The following is a 14,340-nucleotide window of genomic DNA, read 5'->3' as shown; positions in this document are numbered from 1 at the left end:
TTACGTTTACGTGTTTTGGCAAAGCAGGCCCTGCACAGAATACCATTGTTCTCCGGTCAACAGGTGCTCCCCTCCTTGACTCACCATATGGCTTTGGTTAAAGATGGCGTCATCAGGATCAGGGCATGGACACCTGCAGACAGTGTTTTCTCTCTTCACACCTGTGTTAATTTATCGTGTAGCCTCTCGTTTGATCAACACAGAGAGACAAAGGCCAAACAAAGCTCTCACGTACAGAGGCGATGACTGTGTTTGATGTTGCAGCTCTGGGCGATTGTTTAAAGAAGATGGATTACCTATGTTCCACTCATGAACACATTCTGTCCCTTCTTAAAATGGGGACATGCTGGCTATATGGCTCTGAGTTATAAACGATTTAGCCAATGAAACGCTCAAATCAAAAGAAACTTCTGGGCCTTAGCCTCAATGTTACGGTCTGGAGAAAATGTGTTTGCATTCATGTTAAATTTTGATGACACCTGAGCTAACGCTGAGAAATAGAATGCATTGTTATGTAGTTGTAGTGTATTGTACAGTTGTCATGAACATGCGTGAGCACCTTATAAAGTCTTATCTCACAACGATTCAAACTATTAACAACCATTTTGTGTCATTGAGGCAATCTGCTACAAAGAGAAACATAACGGATAATTAGGCTTATAAGATATAAAAGCACGTACATCAAAGTATTTATTTTTTTGCCTAGTTTGATAATAATTGAACAACAAATGGTGTACACTAATCCATTTTTGGTCATTTTATTGGTTTTGGAAATTATCAACACCAGCAAATGTAAAATCTTGTGATGGAGTCCAGTTATAACACACAGACAGAGTTACAAAGAGTGACATTCAAAGCATTAATATTTACAATTCCACACTCAAAAAGCCTTCACTGGTGTAAACTGAATTGGGATTGTAATGTCAAATCAGACATGTAATTAAGTGATAAATTGTATTTTCTCAATTCCCAAATCCCTCCCCTCTGACCTTCTCCTCCAATGTGTTTTGAGAAGAAGGCAAGGAGATAGGACAAGAGGAATTGAGGAAAGACAATTGAGAAAGAGCTGAGGTGTTGACAAAAGGGAAGTTAGGGAGACATGGCGAGACTTCAACGGAATAGCAGCTAGCAGCCATTGTGTGCAGAACCCTTCTGACGAGAAACCAAACAAATGCCAAACAATACCACTTCTGTAAGTTAATTAATCACTGATAACTTATTTTTATCATCGGATAAACAAATTGTGTCTATAATGGCACCATACAGAGTACATAAGATAATTTGACAAACTCTTTTTTTCAGTACTCAAACAACTTGCAGCAAAAACCACGTAACAAACTTTCACAGATTTGCAATGTGTTCCATGTGAAAACGGCACTCACAATTTTGTCAAATGACTTACGTGTCAAACATGAACATTTCATGTGACGTGATACATTTGAGGACAGGACAACGGTCTTGCAAAACGCAAGCTACCCCTAATGTTCATCACAAAGGATTCAACAGGGATAGAGGTAACAGCTAGGAATGTGTACAGGAGGGAATCAACATTACAGTACACAACATTCAGCACAACATCAGAACACACCTTGTCACTGGGGTTTGCTACTACTTTGTGACACGATGTACAAAAGGCATGTCCAGAGACTACATAGTAAAGACGGACGAGACCTCTTCCAGCCATGTTTAAGGCAATTTAAAAGCATTTCCTACAGGTATTAATTCTCTTCGGTACCACTGGTATCCCTGTCATTCTTTTTGAGCAATACACATTTTCACAGAAAGCATCATTACAATCGAACAAACAAGTTAGACACAATCAAATAAATCAATCACGTTAACAAGAATACAGAAATAAAGAATGACTGCGATATTATGTTCTTTTAAGACAAAGATGAGAGTGCAACAAATTTGTGTAGGACACTTTGGACCTCTGACAGACGTACGCTACTATGCTGCCTGCATGAGCTTTAGCTGACGTCAGACCTACTTTACACATATAAAGGCAATAATAAGCATCAGTAAGAGTGAGGAATGTCAAACACGGTGAACATCTTGTGTCACGGAATGCCAATGTTGAGAAGTCTTTGTGCCCGTTTCACAGACATAAGTTACGCATCGTTAGGCGATTGCACACCAGCATGACCCAAAAATATTTGGGTCATCTCAGATTGTCCTGCCAATTCTCACATAAAAACTTAAATCGGGAGGAAGGATGTTTCACATGCTTTTTTGAGAAAATCATGATGAAAGTGGCCATTTTAGGCCCGTTTAAGTCCTACCTATACATGCCTCCTGTAAGACCCTATGATCTGTGAACAGTACGTGGTACAGACATCTTGGTGTCATCCTCCTTATAGTGTGCTCTGAAATATGGAGTATGTCTAGATTTAAAAAAAAATAATAATAATCACATTAATTGATTCAACATTAACAACATTATAAATATCTCAAAAGTACAATTTTTGATTTAGCTTAGACATATTGTTTGGAACAACATGCTCTTGAAACACATCACATTTCCAGAGAGGGCTCTCTGCTACTTTCAAAGAAATTATAAATGATATACATCGAAATGTACATTATAGGTCATTAACCAAATCACACCCTCCTGTAGGATTGCACATTCAGAAAATGTTTTCCCCATTCACTGCGTTGGTGATGCTCTTAAAATGTATCATAACTTTAAAAAGTAGCAGAGAGACCACTGAAAATTGGATGTACTTGTATAGTATATTACTTAAAACCACCATTTCAGGCCCGTGGGAAAGTGGCTATCAAGAGCTTCAAAGTGCAGTGGCCTTCATCATACAAGTTCAAAACGTGTGAGTGACCACTTTAACAGAAATGTATCAGTGGACTATATCAGTACGAGCCAGGCCTCAGGAGGGCCCCAGGAGTAAGGGAGTACAGTATTAATGCAACACAGCACATGTGCTGCTTGGTGTAGAGCCAAGGGGATCAAAAGAAATAGGGGCATATAACAAAGAACACAAAGGCAAGTCATCCCAAAAGGGCAAAGCACGACACAGTAAGCCTAAAGTGGGGAAAGATCTAATTGGACTTCTCTAAACCACTAGCGATTCTAGTAAACTTCTAGCTCCAACAGGATACAGAAAGACCACGAGGGATAACAATGGTGTGAAGTCCATCTGAAATGAGTTTGGTACAAAGCTGGAGGTTTTAGGAAGCAGGAAAAGGGTGGATTTGGGAAGTTTGGTGTGTTGGGCTTTTGGAGATCAGAGAGGTATTCTGATCAAACAGAAAACAGGTGATGGGTAATCAAAGCTGCTCCGGATGTGTGGCCGATGTTTGAGACCCACAGACGTCATGGACTAAATCGGAGACAGACCCGGATGACCTCGGGTCCAAAGTTTCAGCGGTGAAGGTGGCGACACATGAATAATGGAATTTATCCAGACGTGCTAGGCTGGACTTTCATCGGGGGCTATTCACTGACACAGTTGATTAAACGTGTGTGTGTGTGTGCGTGCGTGTGTGTACCCGAGTATCTATCCCACAGCTTTTATGGTGGTAGTTTCTCTGCGTTTTTGGACAGACTTTGCAGCAGGGTTTTCTGAAAGTCCTCCTCAGATGTTTCAGGGACGAGGAACTCGAGGAGAAGGTCCCAGATACAGTAGACCAGGTGTCTGTACAGGGTAAGAGTCACAGGTTAAAGGTCAGGGGTCTTCCAGAAATCTGCTGTCCAACATTTCCTCTCTCCAAAAGTATACATCATTTAATTCTGGCAAGTTACAGGTGGACATTATAAGTTTGTTTAAAATTTTGAAAACTTCATTTGTGGCTAGCGAATTTTACAATGGTTCAAATCACAACCTCATATTTCTGCAATTGTGTTGCAATTTCCCCCCATTTACATCAAGGCATGATTTAGGCAAAAGCATACAGGCCAAGAGGACCAAAACCTCCTACAAGGTTCAACGAGCCAAATTACAACAACAAAATCCTTACAATTGAGACAACTTTCTTGATTCTAACAGCATATTCCAAACACTACAGGGACTTAGTTGAGTCGTAAATATATTATACTGTACCTTACGCACACCCACCTTATTTGAACATTTCAATAAGAAGATGAATTGTAACACATGCCACTATAATCAAAACTAACGCATCTTAAGAACAAAGGACTGGCAATGTATAAATCATCAGCTTTACCCACTGGAAACGTGTCTGGAAAGAGGTATATATCAAACGCGGTATAAAACTTGGCTGATGCCCACTGATTCACAACCAGCTCATCACTTAGCTTTAGAACCCTTTATCAATACCTCGTGTCATGTTCCTTCATAATCTATTGCAAGACCATGATGTCAGGCTCTTTAAATCATGGCCAGACAGACAGGCAAGTGATGTAGTGTACGTTACTTTGTTGTGTGTTTGTGTGTGGTCACCTGTTTATGTAAGGGTCCTGCAGAGATTCCAGTGCAGTCTGCCAGCTTAGTTGGTATTTGTCTGAGCCCAGCATATCTGAGAGCAGATCTGTAAACACAGAAGAGTACAAATATAGGACCGTGAGGCCGCACAGGACTCCACAGGGAAAAACTAAAAATATAGCTAGTTGGATATAGTTAAGACCGGTAGTCCCTGAAATGGCTTCTTAGAAAGATCAATAGTTAGTTGAAATGACTGAATTTACATTAAATGCCATTGTATTGCACATAAGCAATATCTACGACTGTAATACTGAGGAATTGTATGTTTGCAGAGCTCGATAGGAATGAGTGTGTATGGGCCAGGAGTTTTTCCTGATATGTGCTGTACTGGACTCCAGACCAAAGTTAGAACCCAGTTCCTTTTTCATGGTCAGGTCACAATGTCAGAAGGTGGGTGTAGCTGGTGCATGAAGTCAGGCGCAGGAGAGCAGAATGAGTGAGCAACATACTTTACTCAAAATAAAGGCACAAGGTAACAATACACTTGAAGAACAATAAACGGTAATCAATTACGCAAGGGTGAAAACAGCACCCGTCGAAAACCAGCCATAACGAACCGAATGAACATAGAAACAATCACGCACAAAAACATGGGCAAAACAGAGGGTTAAATACATGAACATGGAATTGGGGAATGAAACCAGGTGTGTAGAAAACAAAGACAAAACAAATGGAAAATGAAAGGTGGATCGGCGATGGCTAGAAGACCGAACAAGCAAAGGGACCGACTTCGGCGGAAGTAGTGACACACAAGGTCACGACTGGGTCATGTTTATTAGTAAAGTTAATGAAAAAATGCATACAAATAATAATTGGAACAGAAAAACAAAAATGAGCGTTTCTTATTGAACAAGTCCATAATTCCCCGGTTTCAGTCCATTTCCTTCCATTTGGTGCCTAATGAACACGAGCCTGCCTCTTCATTATTAATGATCCCTTACCTGGCAGTAGACTCATGAGGCAGTGCAGGGACTGCTGCTTGGTGTCCTCCTTCTGTTGGTGGCTGCGCTCTGGGCGGGGCTGGGCTGGTAGGCTGCCCCCCGGCCACACGGCCTCCTGCAGCACCCGCAGGTAGATCACCCAGTACTGGGTACAGGTCAGGTTAGCCACGCTCACGTCAAGCCACCTGCAAGTGACAGACAACACACACATCAGAGATGTGATCAGGACAACATATTGTAGATAGAAAATCAGTAAAGCTACAGTGCATTCGGAAAGTATTCAGACCCGTTGACTTTTTCCACATCTTGTTATTTTACAGCCTTATTCTAAAATGTATTCAATCGTTTTTTTTCCTCTCCATCAATCTACATACAGTACCCCATAATTACATTTTTGCAAATGAGTAGGGCTTAAGCAAACAGTGAACACAAAAAGTGGTTGTATCCAGACTGTATTCAATTGGATGAGAGACTTGATCAAAATCATGTAATAACACTCTGCAGATGTTACATAATACTGTAAAATGCCACTAAAATATGTTCAACAGAATATGTCCTTCAAGGCCAAATGTCATGCTTCGCTCATGGCACATTTCATGTTCCTTTAATTTAGTTATTTCATGACAGGATCTTTCGTCCTGTGTTGCCACACACTGTTGAGGGACATGGACGGCTCTGGGAAAACGTGGATCTCGTTTATCTTTTCTTTTCACTATCTTACACCTTCTCATTGTTAATATGTTTCATAACAACGAGGCTGGCCTCCCAAACCAATGCATGATGACATCCTGACATCTGTGTGGAACCATGATGTGGGACTGTGAGATAATGTTACTATAAAGCCTATGAAGGATTGCCTGCTAAGAACCTCTGGCAAGATTGATGTGAGCAATTATTATCGTTGCACATATGTTGTATGCCTTGGAGGGAGAGAGAAGATAAGTTAATAGGAAAAATACATTCCAATGAGAGAACTGAGTTCAACTAACAAATAACAATGACTAGGAGTTCTGAGAAAATACAACTTACGTAACACAAGTAATATGGATTCCGTACAAAATTGTGTTGCACATTGAGCTCAATACTTCCTTGACTGAAGAAACTGTCATGTCTCACAGAGCAGCTATGAATTCTGGGAAGTGGACCTTGGCATTTGTTTGCCACGGATCTCCTACTCTTCATGCTTCTGAAGTTTACTGCCGTTTTATTTTAGCTCCCTCATTAAAAACTCGGAAGGTGGACAATGAGTGTCTGTTCAACGCCACATACAGTACCGACCGGAGACAAGCGCATTAGCCTAAATCATGGTCGCTTACGACGACAAAACAGCGGAGACGAGTCGAAAACACAAAAACGTGGGCACGAGCTGCCAAGGCCAAACATACTTTCTTTCAGCCAAACATAATTTTTCCCCCTCATTTGGGAAAATCTTTGGACATTGCGGCAGATCCTGCTGAAAGCATTGGGAACCTCCCAAGTCTCCCCCGTCTATAATGTCATGGGAGGGCTGGTCTGGTCTGGTCTGGTCTGACATGCACGTGGTCGTGGTTTATGTCTTAGGGAAGGAGCAGTCACTCCAGCTCCTCCTACCAAGTCACTGGGGAGGTTTATAGCAGCCCGACTGCACTATTTCATCAGGAAACCTGGAGGCCCTGTAAAGACTCCCAGCAGTGATGTCTTTCACAGTCGGCATCAGAGTAAGTCATGTTCACGTTAAAATAACCTCGCCCTGACTCGGTGCACCTGGTGAAGGTCTCCTGCCATGAGTAACGATGCAGGGAAACCAACCTAATAAGTAAGCCTTCACAGTGGGCGATGTTGTCTCTGGAAAAGATCATGCATCTTGCTATATCGATGAATGGCACCCAATTCCCACCACCACATACCTTCTAAATATGTAATACAATACAGTACATATTACAGTATCATTGATGAAAATGATGCAACACAAAGTGCAATAGCTAACCAGCCACTCAATGTTAACTTCGGTGGATGGAATGCAGGCCCCTCTGGGATAACAAGACAAAAGCTGCACTGGTCCAGACAAACCATTTAAGGGCTGACGTTGGACCACAGCTAATGTAAGGAGATGGAACTAAAAAGCGAGTTGTTCGGAATCAACAGTAGTACATTTTATTCCTACTACTGACCCGTCGGGCAGTTTATGAAGTGCAGTCCATTTTGACTGGCAGCGGCTTTGACAGGGACACGCAGCATTAGCAGAGAATACATTTCTCCACCTCAGGAAGAATGGAGAAAAAAAGGGTTACTAAGCTCTCCCGTAGCCAGCCATGTTTAAACAATCCCGTTTCAAATTCTAATAGGTGCCTTGATTTCTTCTGACACTGCAAAAACATCAACGTGATAACTATGTTTATTTTTGGAAAAGTGCCTAATTGACATGTGAAATTCGCTAGGGGAAAAAGTGACACAGCCCACGACGTGGTGTTGTTCGGGTGGCAATGGAAAGGGGAGTGAGAAAGACAGTTAATTCATTGTCTGTGACAGACAGAGACCGACCCTGATGCACATGCTGGGAGGAACTCTTTAATATCAACAGATTTGGAGCATATTGGCTCTGCTAGTTGATTGTAATTTCTTCTCACTGGAAGCCTTGGTGGAACTCCCTAGCTGCTTCGAAGTGAGATGACAGTTGAAATAGAAGTAGTGGACCACTCGCTCACCTTCATTTAATACCTTGATACACACAGGGTTAATGAAAAAAATGAATGGAAAAGCAACTTCTTGTTGTTTTTTTTACGTAGACCAGGGGTGTCAAACTCATTCCATGGAGGGCCTAGTGTCTGTGTTTTTGGTTTTTCCTTTCAATTAAGACCTAGACAACCAGATGAGAGGATTTCTTTACTAATTGCTGACCTTAATTCATCAATCGAGTACATGGGAGGAGCGAAAACCTGCAGACACTGAGCCCTCCGTGGAATGAGTTTGACACATGACGTAGACGATTATCAAAATGAGGACTTTAGGATTCAGAAGTCCATTATGAAGAAGGCACTATAGCACTTGAGAATGAAGAACCTGTGCTTTATTGTAAGGGTTATGCTGCTATGGCAGTGGGCTGCGAGCCTGTCAAACCAGTTTAAAATGCGAGGCCTGTCTGGGTTCAGACTTTAACACTCATTCCATGTGATCTGTGTAAAACCATCCGGTGCCAATCACATAAACTGTAGTTATTATTCTAAAGCCTTGGGTGAAAATAACACAAGGACTTGGGACTCGGCAGCCAATAGTAAAAAACACTTTTTCAAACAATAAATGTGGAGGAAGACATGAAAGTGTTTTTATGGAGCTCAAACAAATGGGGAAAATAAAATGACTACTTTCTCTAACGTCGGACTCCAGCACAGCTGAACTAGCAGACATTGCGTACTAATTTAGAAATAGCCGTTGGATTAAAAACCCCATCCAAATCCTGCATCACACTTCAGTTTCAATTATGACAACGCTTAAAATCGGCTCGATGACCTAAGAAATATCTGATACATTTCCACTTCACTCAAGACTCAAAATTGCATTGAGTTAATTACCAGAATCAAAACATCGAACAAAAGTCAGAATGATGGATTTTAAGCATGGCCTGAGTGCAGGTGTTAGTGAATGCAGGTGTACTGTGTGTGCACAGGGTAATTTAGCAAAAAAAAAGGCCATCGTCCATCCATCCATCCAACTGCTAGTTGAATTCCCACAATGCTGTTGCCAAACAGAGCAAGATGCCAAGGCAGCCAAAGAGCTGAATTCCATCAATCTATTTAGCTAGCAAAATAATCAAACTGGGAATGGAGGTCTGCAGCCAGCCTTTAAACAACTCATTACATGTTAACAGACTGTTACACAAACCCAGAGGCACACTGGACTGAGACAAAGTGTTCCTCCTCAGTGCAACGTGCCTGCTTTAGCTCAGTTATCATTTGCATCAGCAATAGTAAAGCCTATGTCATACACAACAAGAGCATATTTCTCCTCAAACACCTAAACCAAGGTCCAGGGAAAGATTCCAAGGGTCTTAAAGGGATACTTCAAGATTTTGGCAACAAGGCCCTTTATCTACTTCCCCAGAGTCAGAAGAACTCGTGGATACCATTTTCATGTCTCTGCATGCTGTTTGAAGGAAGTTGTTAACTAGCTTTAGCACAATGACTGGAAGTCCATGGGTATCTGCTAGCATGTTAGTAGATACCCTTAGACTTCCAGTCATTGTGCTAATGTTAGTTAGCATTGGCTCACAAAACTACCGCTAACTTCCTTTGTACTGGACACAGACATAAAAATAGTATCCACGAGTTCATCTGACTCTGGGGAAGTGCCAAAATCCCGAAGTAGCCCTTTAATGGAGGACTCGTTTGTTTGTAAAAAACTAAACAACACAACCACACGTACGTAATAAAGAGTGAAAGATAAACAAATAAACAAGTATTTACAGTACAGCCGGTTATACGAGAGAGCCGTCTTTATCCAAAGTGGCTCCAGATGGGCTGTGCTGCAAAAACTCTCAGATGACAGCTAGCCTTATAATGAACGAACATGGCCTTTAGCTACAGACCAACAACACTGGCTGGAGAGGGGGACAGCTGGGGATGATTTCTGACCAAAGACACCACCATATCGTAAAACAACAAAATGAATGCTACTCCTCAGTCCAAAGACAATAGAAAATGGTATGGCTAGGCCACCGCTAACTGCCAATCACCTGAAACACAATGCCATTCTCCATGTATCAGAGCGCTAATGACACATCCACTAAACATCTATTTGGAACCTTAACCATAAGCAAAAAGAAACAATTTAGGAGCTTGAGATAGGATAAAAGGGAACAGAAATGTCTTCCGACAGACGGATGTCATCTCATCTGCGTGACGCCTTTCTTCCTCAACACTGGTAAAAGCACCTCTACTTCAGTCAGAGGCGCTGCGGCTGCATCTGAACCCTGATAACATCTCTGCACATCGATGTGAAGCCAAGAAATTGTGTACTCTGGGTCTCAATTAGTCTCAGCCCTCAAGGCCAAGTGCTACATCAGAGGTTTGTGTAAAGTACGAGAGGAGAGATCTCAGGCTTAAATCAAAGCCAAGCCAGAGTTTACATCTCCGAAGAGGAGAACATTGGGCAGATGGCCTGAGCAATAAGGCGCATCATCGAGGGGCTCTTGAGAGGTCTGTCTCTGTCTGACGAGTCCTGTTGGATGTCTGCTAGAGGAAACTCAACTGTCTATATGTCCAGAAGAAGGGGGGGGGGGGGGGTTAAGGCTGATAGTTCTGCGTGATGAGGGGTGTGTGGGACAGGGGCATAATTTTCAACTTATAAACAGTCAGGATGTTGCCCCCCCCCACCATAAAAAAAGCTGTGTCCTCTTCCCTTGAGAGTTCACAGGGAAGAGCACATGTTTTTTTCTTATGACCCAACATCTTGACTGTCCATAAATTGGAAAGGACTTACGGGAAGTCTGCCGCTGTATGACTCATGTTAATTACAGGCCCAGCAGAACCTCATAAGGAATAGAGGTTGGGGGGCTGACAAATAATGACACAGCAGAGTGGGGGCTATTCAGTGGCAGTGCTGGGGCATCATTATGAAGAGCTTTAGCACTGCAGGCATACTATAGACACACACTACTTGGCTCACTGCAGCTCCCACTAAAAGGGGCTTAGGGGGCAATGTTATAATTCTCCTCTGGATCTGACAATGCCTTGGAGGGAGACTCATGAGACTGTTAAAAACCAGGGGTGGATATTGTGTGTGAAGTCCTGTGAACACGTGTGGTTGCACATAGGCCTGCCAGCACAGTGTGATCACCAGAGGGAGACTGATAGCTTGGTGAACACCTCAAATAACCCCTATTGACCTCAACAGAACACACTATGCTGTGCTTCTACATAGGCCTATTAGGCAAGCTTAACAAATTGCTTTCAATCCGAATCTGTAGTAGAGACATGGAGAGCATTTCATTAAAACTCACAATGCAATCCAAAATCCCTTAACAATCTCTCTCTGTTCTTTGCACACAAGTGGTCAAGAGGTTAAAATACTAAATGAATAAGAAAAAGATGGTAGAACAACATGTTAACAAAAAGGCAGAAGCCTTTGCAAAATATTTTCATTACAGAACCATAGATTATCACGGGTTAACTATAGGTCGAGCTATTAAAATGCCATAGTTATCTTGTTGCCAGAGAGTTCTTTAAGTTTCTTAAATTCATTATAATGTCAGTCTCCTCTGTGTTTGTTCATGGAATGCATTCAATACACTTCCAGTGTTGATATTACAGCACAAAGTGCATGGTAGAAATAACCACGTGGCAGACTTGAGCTGTGCTTACCGTAACCACCTCCAAGAGTGGGAAGTCATTTGGATGGGACAAAATAAGCACTCGGCCAAATTGGCCAATGTTGTTGTAATGAAGTGTTAGTAAAAGCCCCACTCTATACAGCCGACTTCCTGGTAAGAACGGAGGAGTGTGATCATCTGGGGTGCATTTCTCTTCAAATAGATCCATTTCCACTGTGGTCTTTATTCTGAAAACCTGGTGTCTGGTGTCCTAATCATTCTGGCATGCCTGGGTAAGTGAGGAGAACACTGCATCAGAGAACTAGTGCTTACCAGACCTGGGTTCAAATAGTATTTGAAATATTTGAAATACTTGTGTTTGCGTGAGCCTGCCTGGAATGTGCCAGATGGGTGGGGTTTGCACTCTTAGGACTATTTCAGTGGTCCCATTCCACCAGGCGAGCTCAATCAAGCACGGCTTAAGTATTGGAAAGATTTCAAATACTATTTTTTAAACCCAGGTCTTGTGCTAACATGTTCCGTTGAAACCTCTGTTGAGCCAATTAGCATCCAAAAGGTGTCTGGCAGACTGAGGCCTCCAGGCAGCCTTCAGACTCCAGGCGGATCGTGAGCCAGAAAGGCCAGCAGTAGCAGGAGCAGCACAGTACAGTATTACCTAGTTCTCCTCTGGCCTCCACAGGCATTTGATGTGTCTGTTTCCACTGAGGTGCAGGCTGGTCTAGCCTAACCAGGTTTGGTCTGGCGTCATCAGATCACCGTCTCCATCCACCATCTACCCCATGTCGGTGTATGTGTGTGTGTACACGTTTTACTATACTTGTGAGTACCAGAAGACCTCACAAGAATAGTAAACCAACTAAAATTCAGAGAAGTGAGGAAATTTTGCTGTCCTCACTTGTAAAAATAAAATGTTGGGGTTCGGTTATGGTTAGAATTAGGATTAGGGGTTTGTGGTTAGGTTCAGAATTTCTGTTAGGTAAATAGGATTTTGAATGGGGATCAATTGTTGGTCCTCACAAATATAGTAAGACATATCTCTGTGTGTGCATCTGCGTGTGTCTTGTGTGTGTCAGGGGCTGTTTTTATTGGGAGTGTCGTGGCACCGCATTTCATCGGTTGGTCAACACACTGACATCTAACGTTACCGACCGTGTGTGGCTGGGGCAGGTTTTCAGAAAGGCTGATTTCACAGTCTAGTGCATCGCGCCAGGGACAGTTAGAGGCTGTGTCTCTCCAACATCCATCTCAAAGTGCCCTTTTCCTGCTAACAGTCTCTCAGACTGAAGATCATATCCCCCTTTGATTCACTTGCGCATGGGGCATACTTCCTTGAACCAATTTCTGGTAACAAATGGCATGTAAGTCTATACCAACGATTGTGGTCTGGAGGACTACGGCATTTTAGCTACCATGAAAACCACCAGAATAATTTTCTCATTACAGACTATCTAAAAGATACTCAATTACAGGAAATGGGATAAAGTTGAGAAAGATTGGATACTGCAATGGTGTGGAAACCAAAGAAAGTATAAGGAAAATGTTATACACCTAACATTCCAATAGGATTTAGGTACTGGCTTGGCACCGAACAGTTAACACAGCTCATATAAGTCAGAAACAGTATGTGCATGCCTGTGCCCCTGTACGTTTTACCAATTACCATACATACATCGGATGAGTTACTTTGCCAATAGCTTGTTTCAATTCATCGTTGTCATTCACAAACCCTGCACTTCCATACATATTAGTAAAGGAGAGTGATTGAGACAGTTATAGAAGACGCAGTAGCAGACCAGTCAGTCTGGGTGAAACCTGCCAGACAGTATTCCTCTCTGTTAGTAATTACTTGTGGGTTGGGGCTTGCCAGGACTAAGCAATTTACGGCAGCAGGTGACATGTCATCCTGAAAAGAAAATCACCCAGCAGAATTTCCTTGTGGTCAGAGCGGCACACGACGAGAAGAATACCAGGAGCCATAAGCAACCGCCAGCCCAAGATAAGCACGGACCGAGAGAGGGTGATGGAGAGGACCTGTACTCGCCAAAATCCCATCCTTACGAAAAAAAAGATTGCTGTCAGAGTGGATTACAGTCAGAGTGCAGTATCACTGCAGTACGCGTCAGTATAACTGCAGTTAAAAGTCCAGTATAAATGCAGTATGCTGCGTCTAAAATACCACAGTCAACTGCACTTTTACTGCAGTTTCAAAATGGCAATCTTTTTTTTGTAAAGGCAGCCTGGTCATAAATAAATAGTACCTCAAAACTCAGCAGACCGCTCCAATCAAATCCAAGATGTCAATCAACCCAAGTGACAGTTTCAGAAACAAAGCCTAATCAAACTGTCAGGCTGTAAACACTTTACGGCAGGACAACTCTAAATATAGTGGGAAGGATAGTTATAGGTTATTTGGGGGGGGAGGGGGGGGGGGGCGCCCAGGACCAACTTTGGGAAACCCTGGTATAACCTACTAGGGTAATCCAACATTTCAATAGGTATGGCTCTCTTTTACTGAGCTTTAACTAACACATGGTTGTACCTTGCTCGTACTAACTAGCCTACAGTCTAATTTGACTTTAGAACTCAGATGCTACACATAATAAATGATTCAATACAAAGAACTACCAGTGAAGGCAAT

General features: G+C 42.4%; 1 protein-coding gene across 1 annotated transcript in view; it reads right to left on the bottom strand.

The window, feature by feature from the left end:
* Window positions 1-734: 734 nt before the first annotated feature.
* snx19b (sorting nexin 19b) overlaps window positions 735-14,340 on the bottom strand; it is a 33,785-nt gene continuing 20,179 nt past the window's right edge. The window contains exons 10-12 of the mRNA XM_014213767.2: window positions 5,399-5,583; window positions 4,416-4,503; window positions 735-3,650 (exon numbers count right to left, since the gene is read on the bottom strand). Coding sequence (XP_014069242.1) covers window positions 3,527-3,650; window positions 4,416-4,503; window positions 5,399-5,583 — 397 coding nt within the window. The 3' untranslated portion in view covers window positions 735-3,526. The remainder of the gene's footprint in view (window positions 3,651-4,415; window positions 4,504-5,398; window positions 5,584-14,340) is intronic.

This window comes from Salmo salar, chromosome ssa09, assembly GCF_905237065.1.
Source record: "Salmo salar chromosome ssa09, Ssal_v3.1, whole genome shotgun sequence".
NCBI lineage: Eukaryota > Metazoa > Chordata > Actinopteri > Salmoniformes > Salmonidae > Salmo > Salmo salar.
This window is presented reverse-complemented; position numbering and strand designations above follow the sequence as displayed.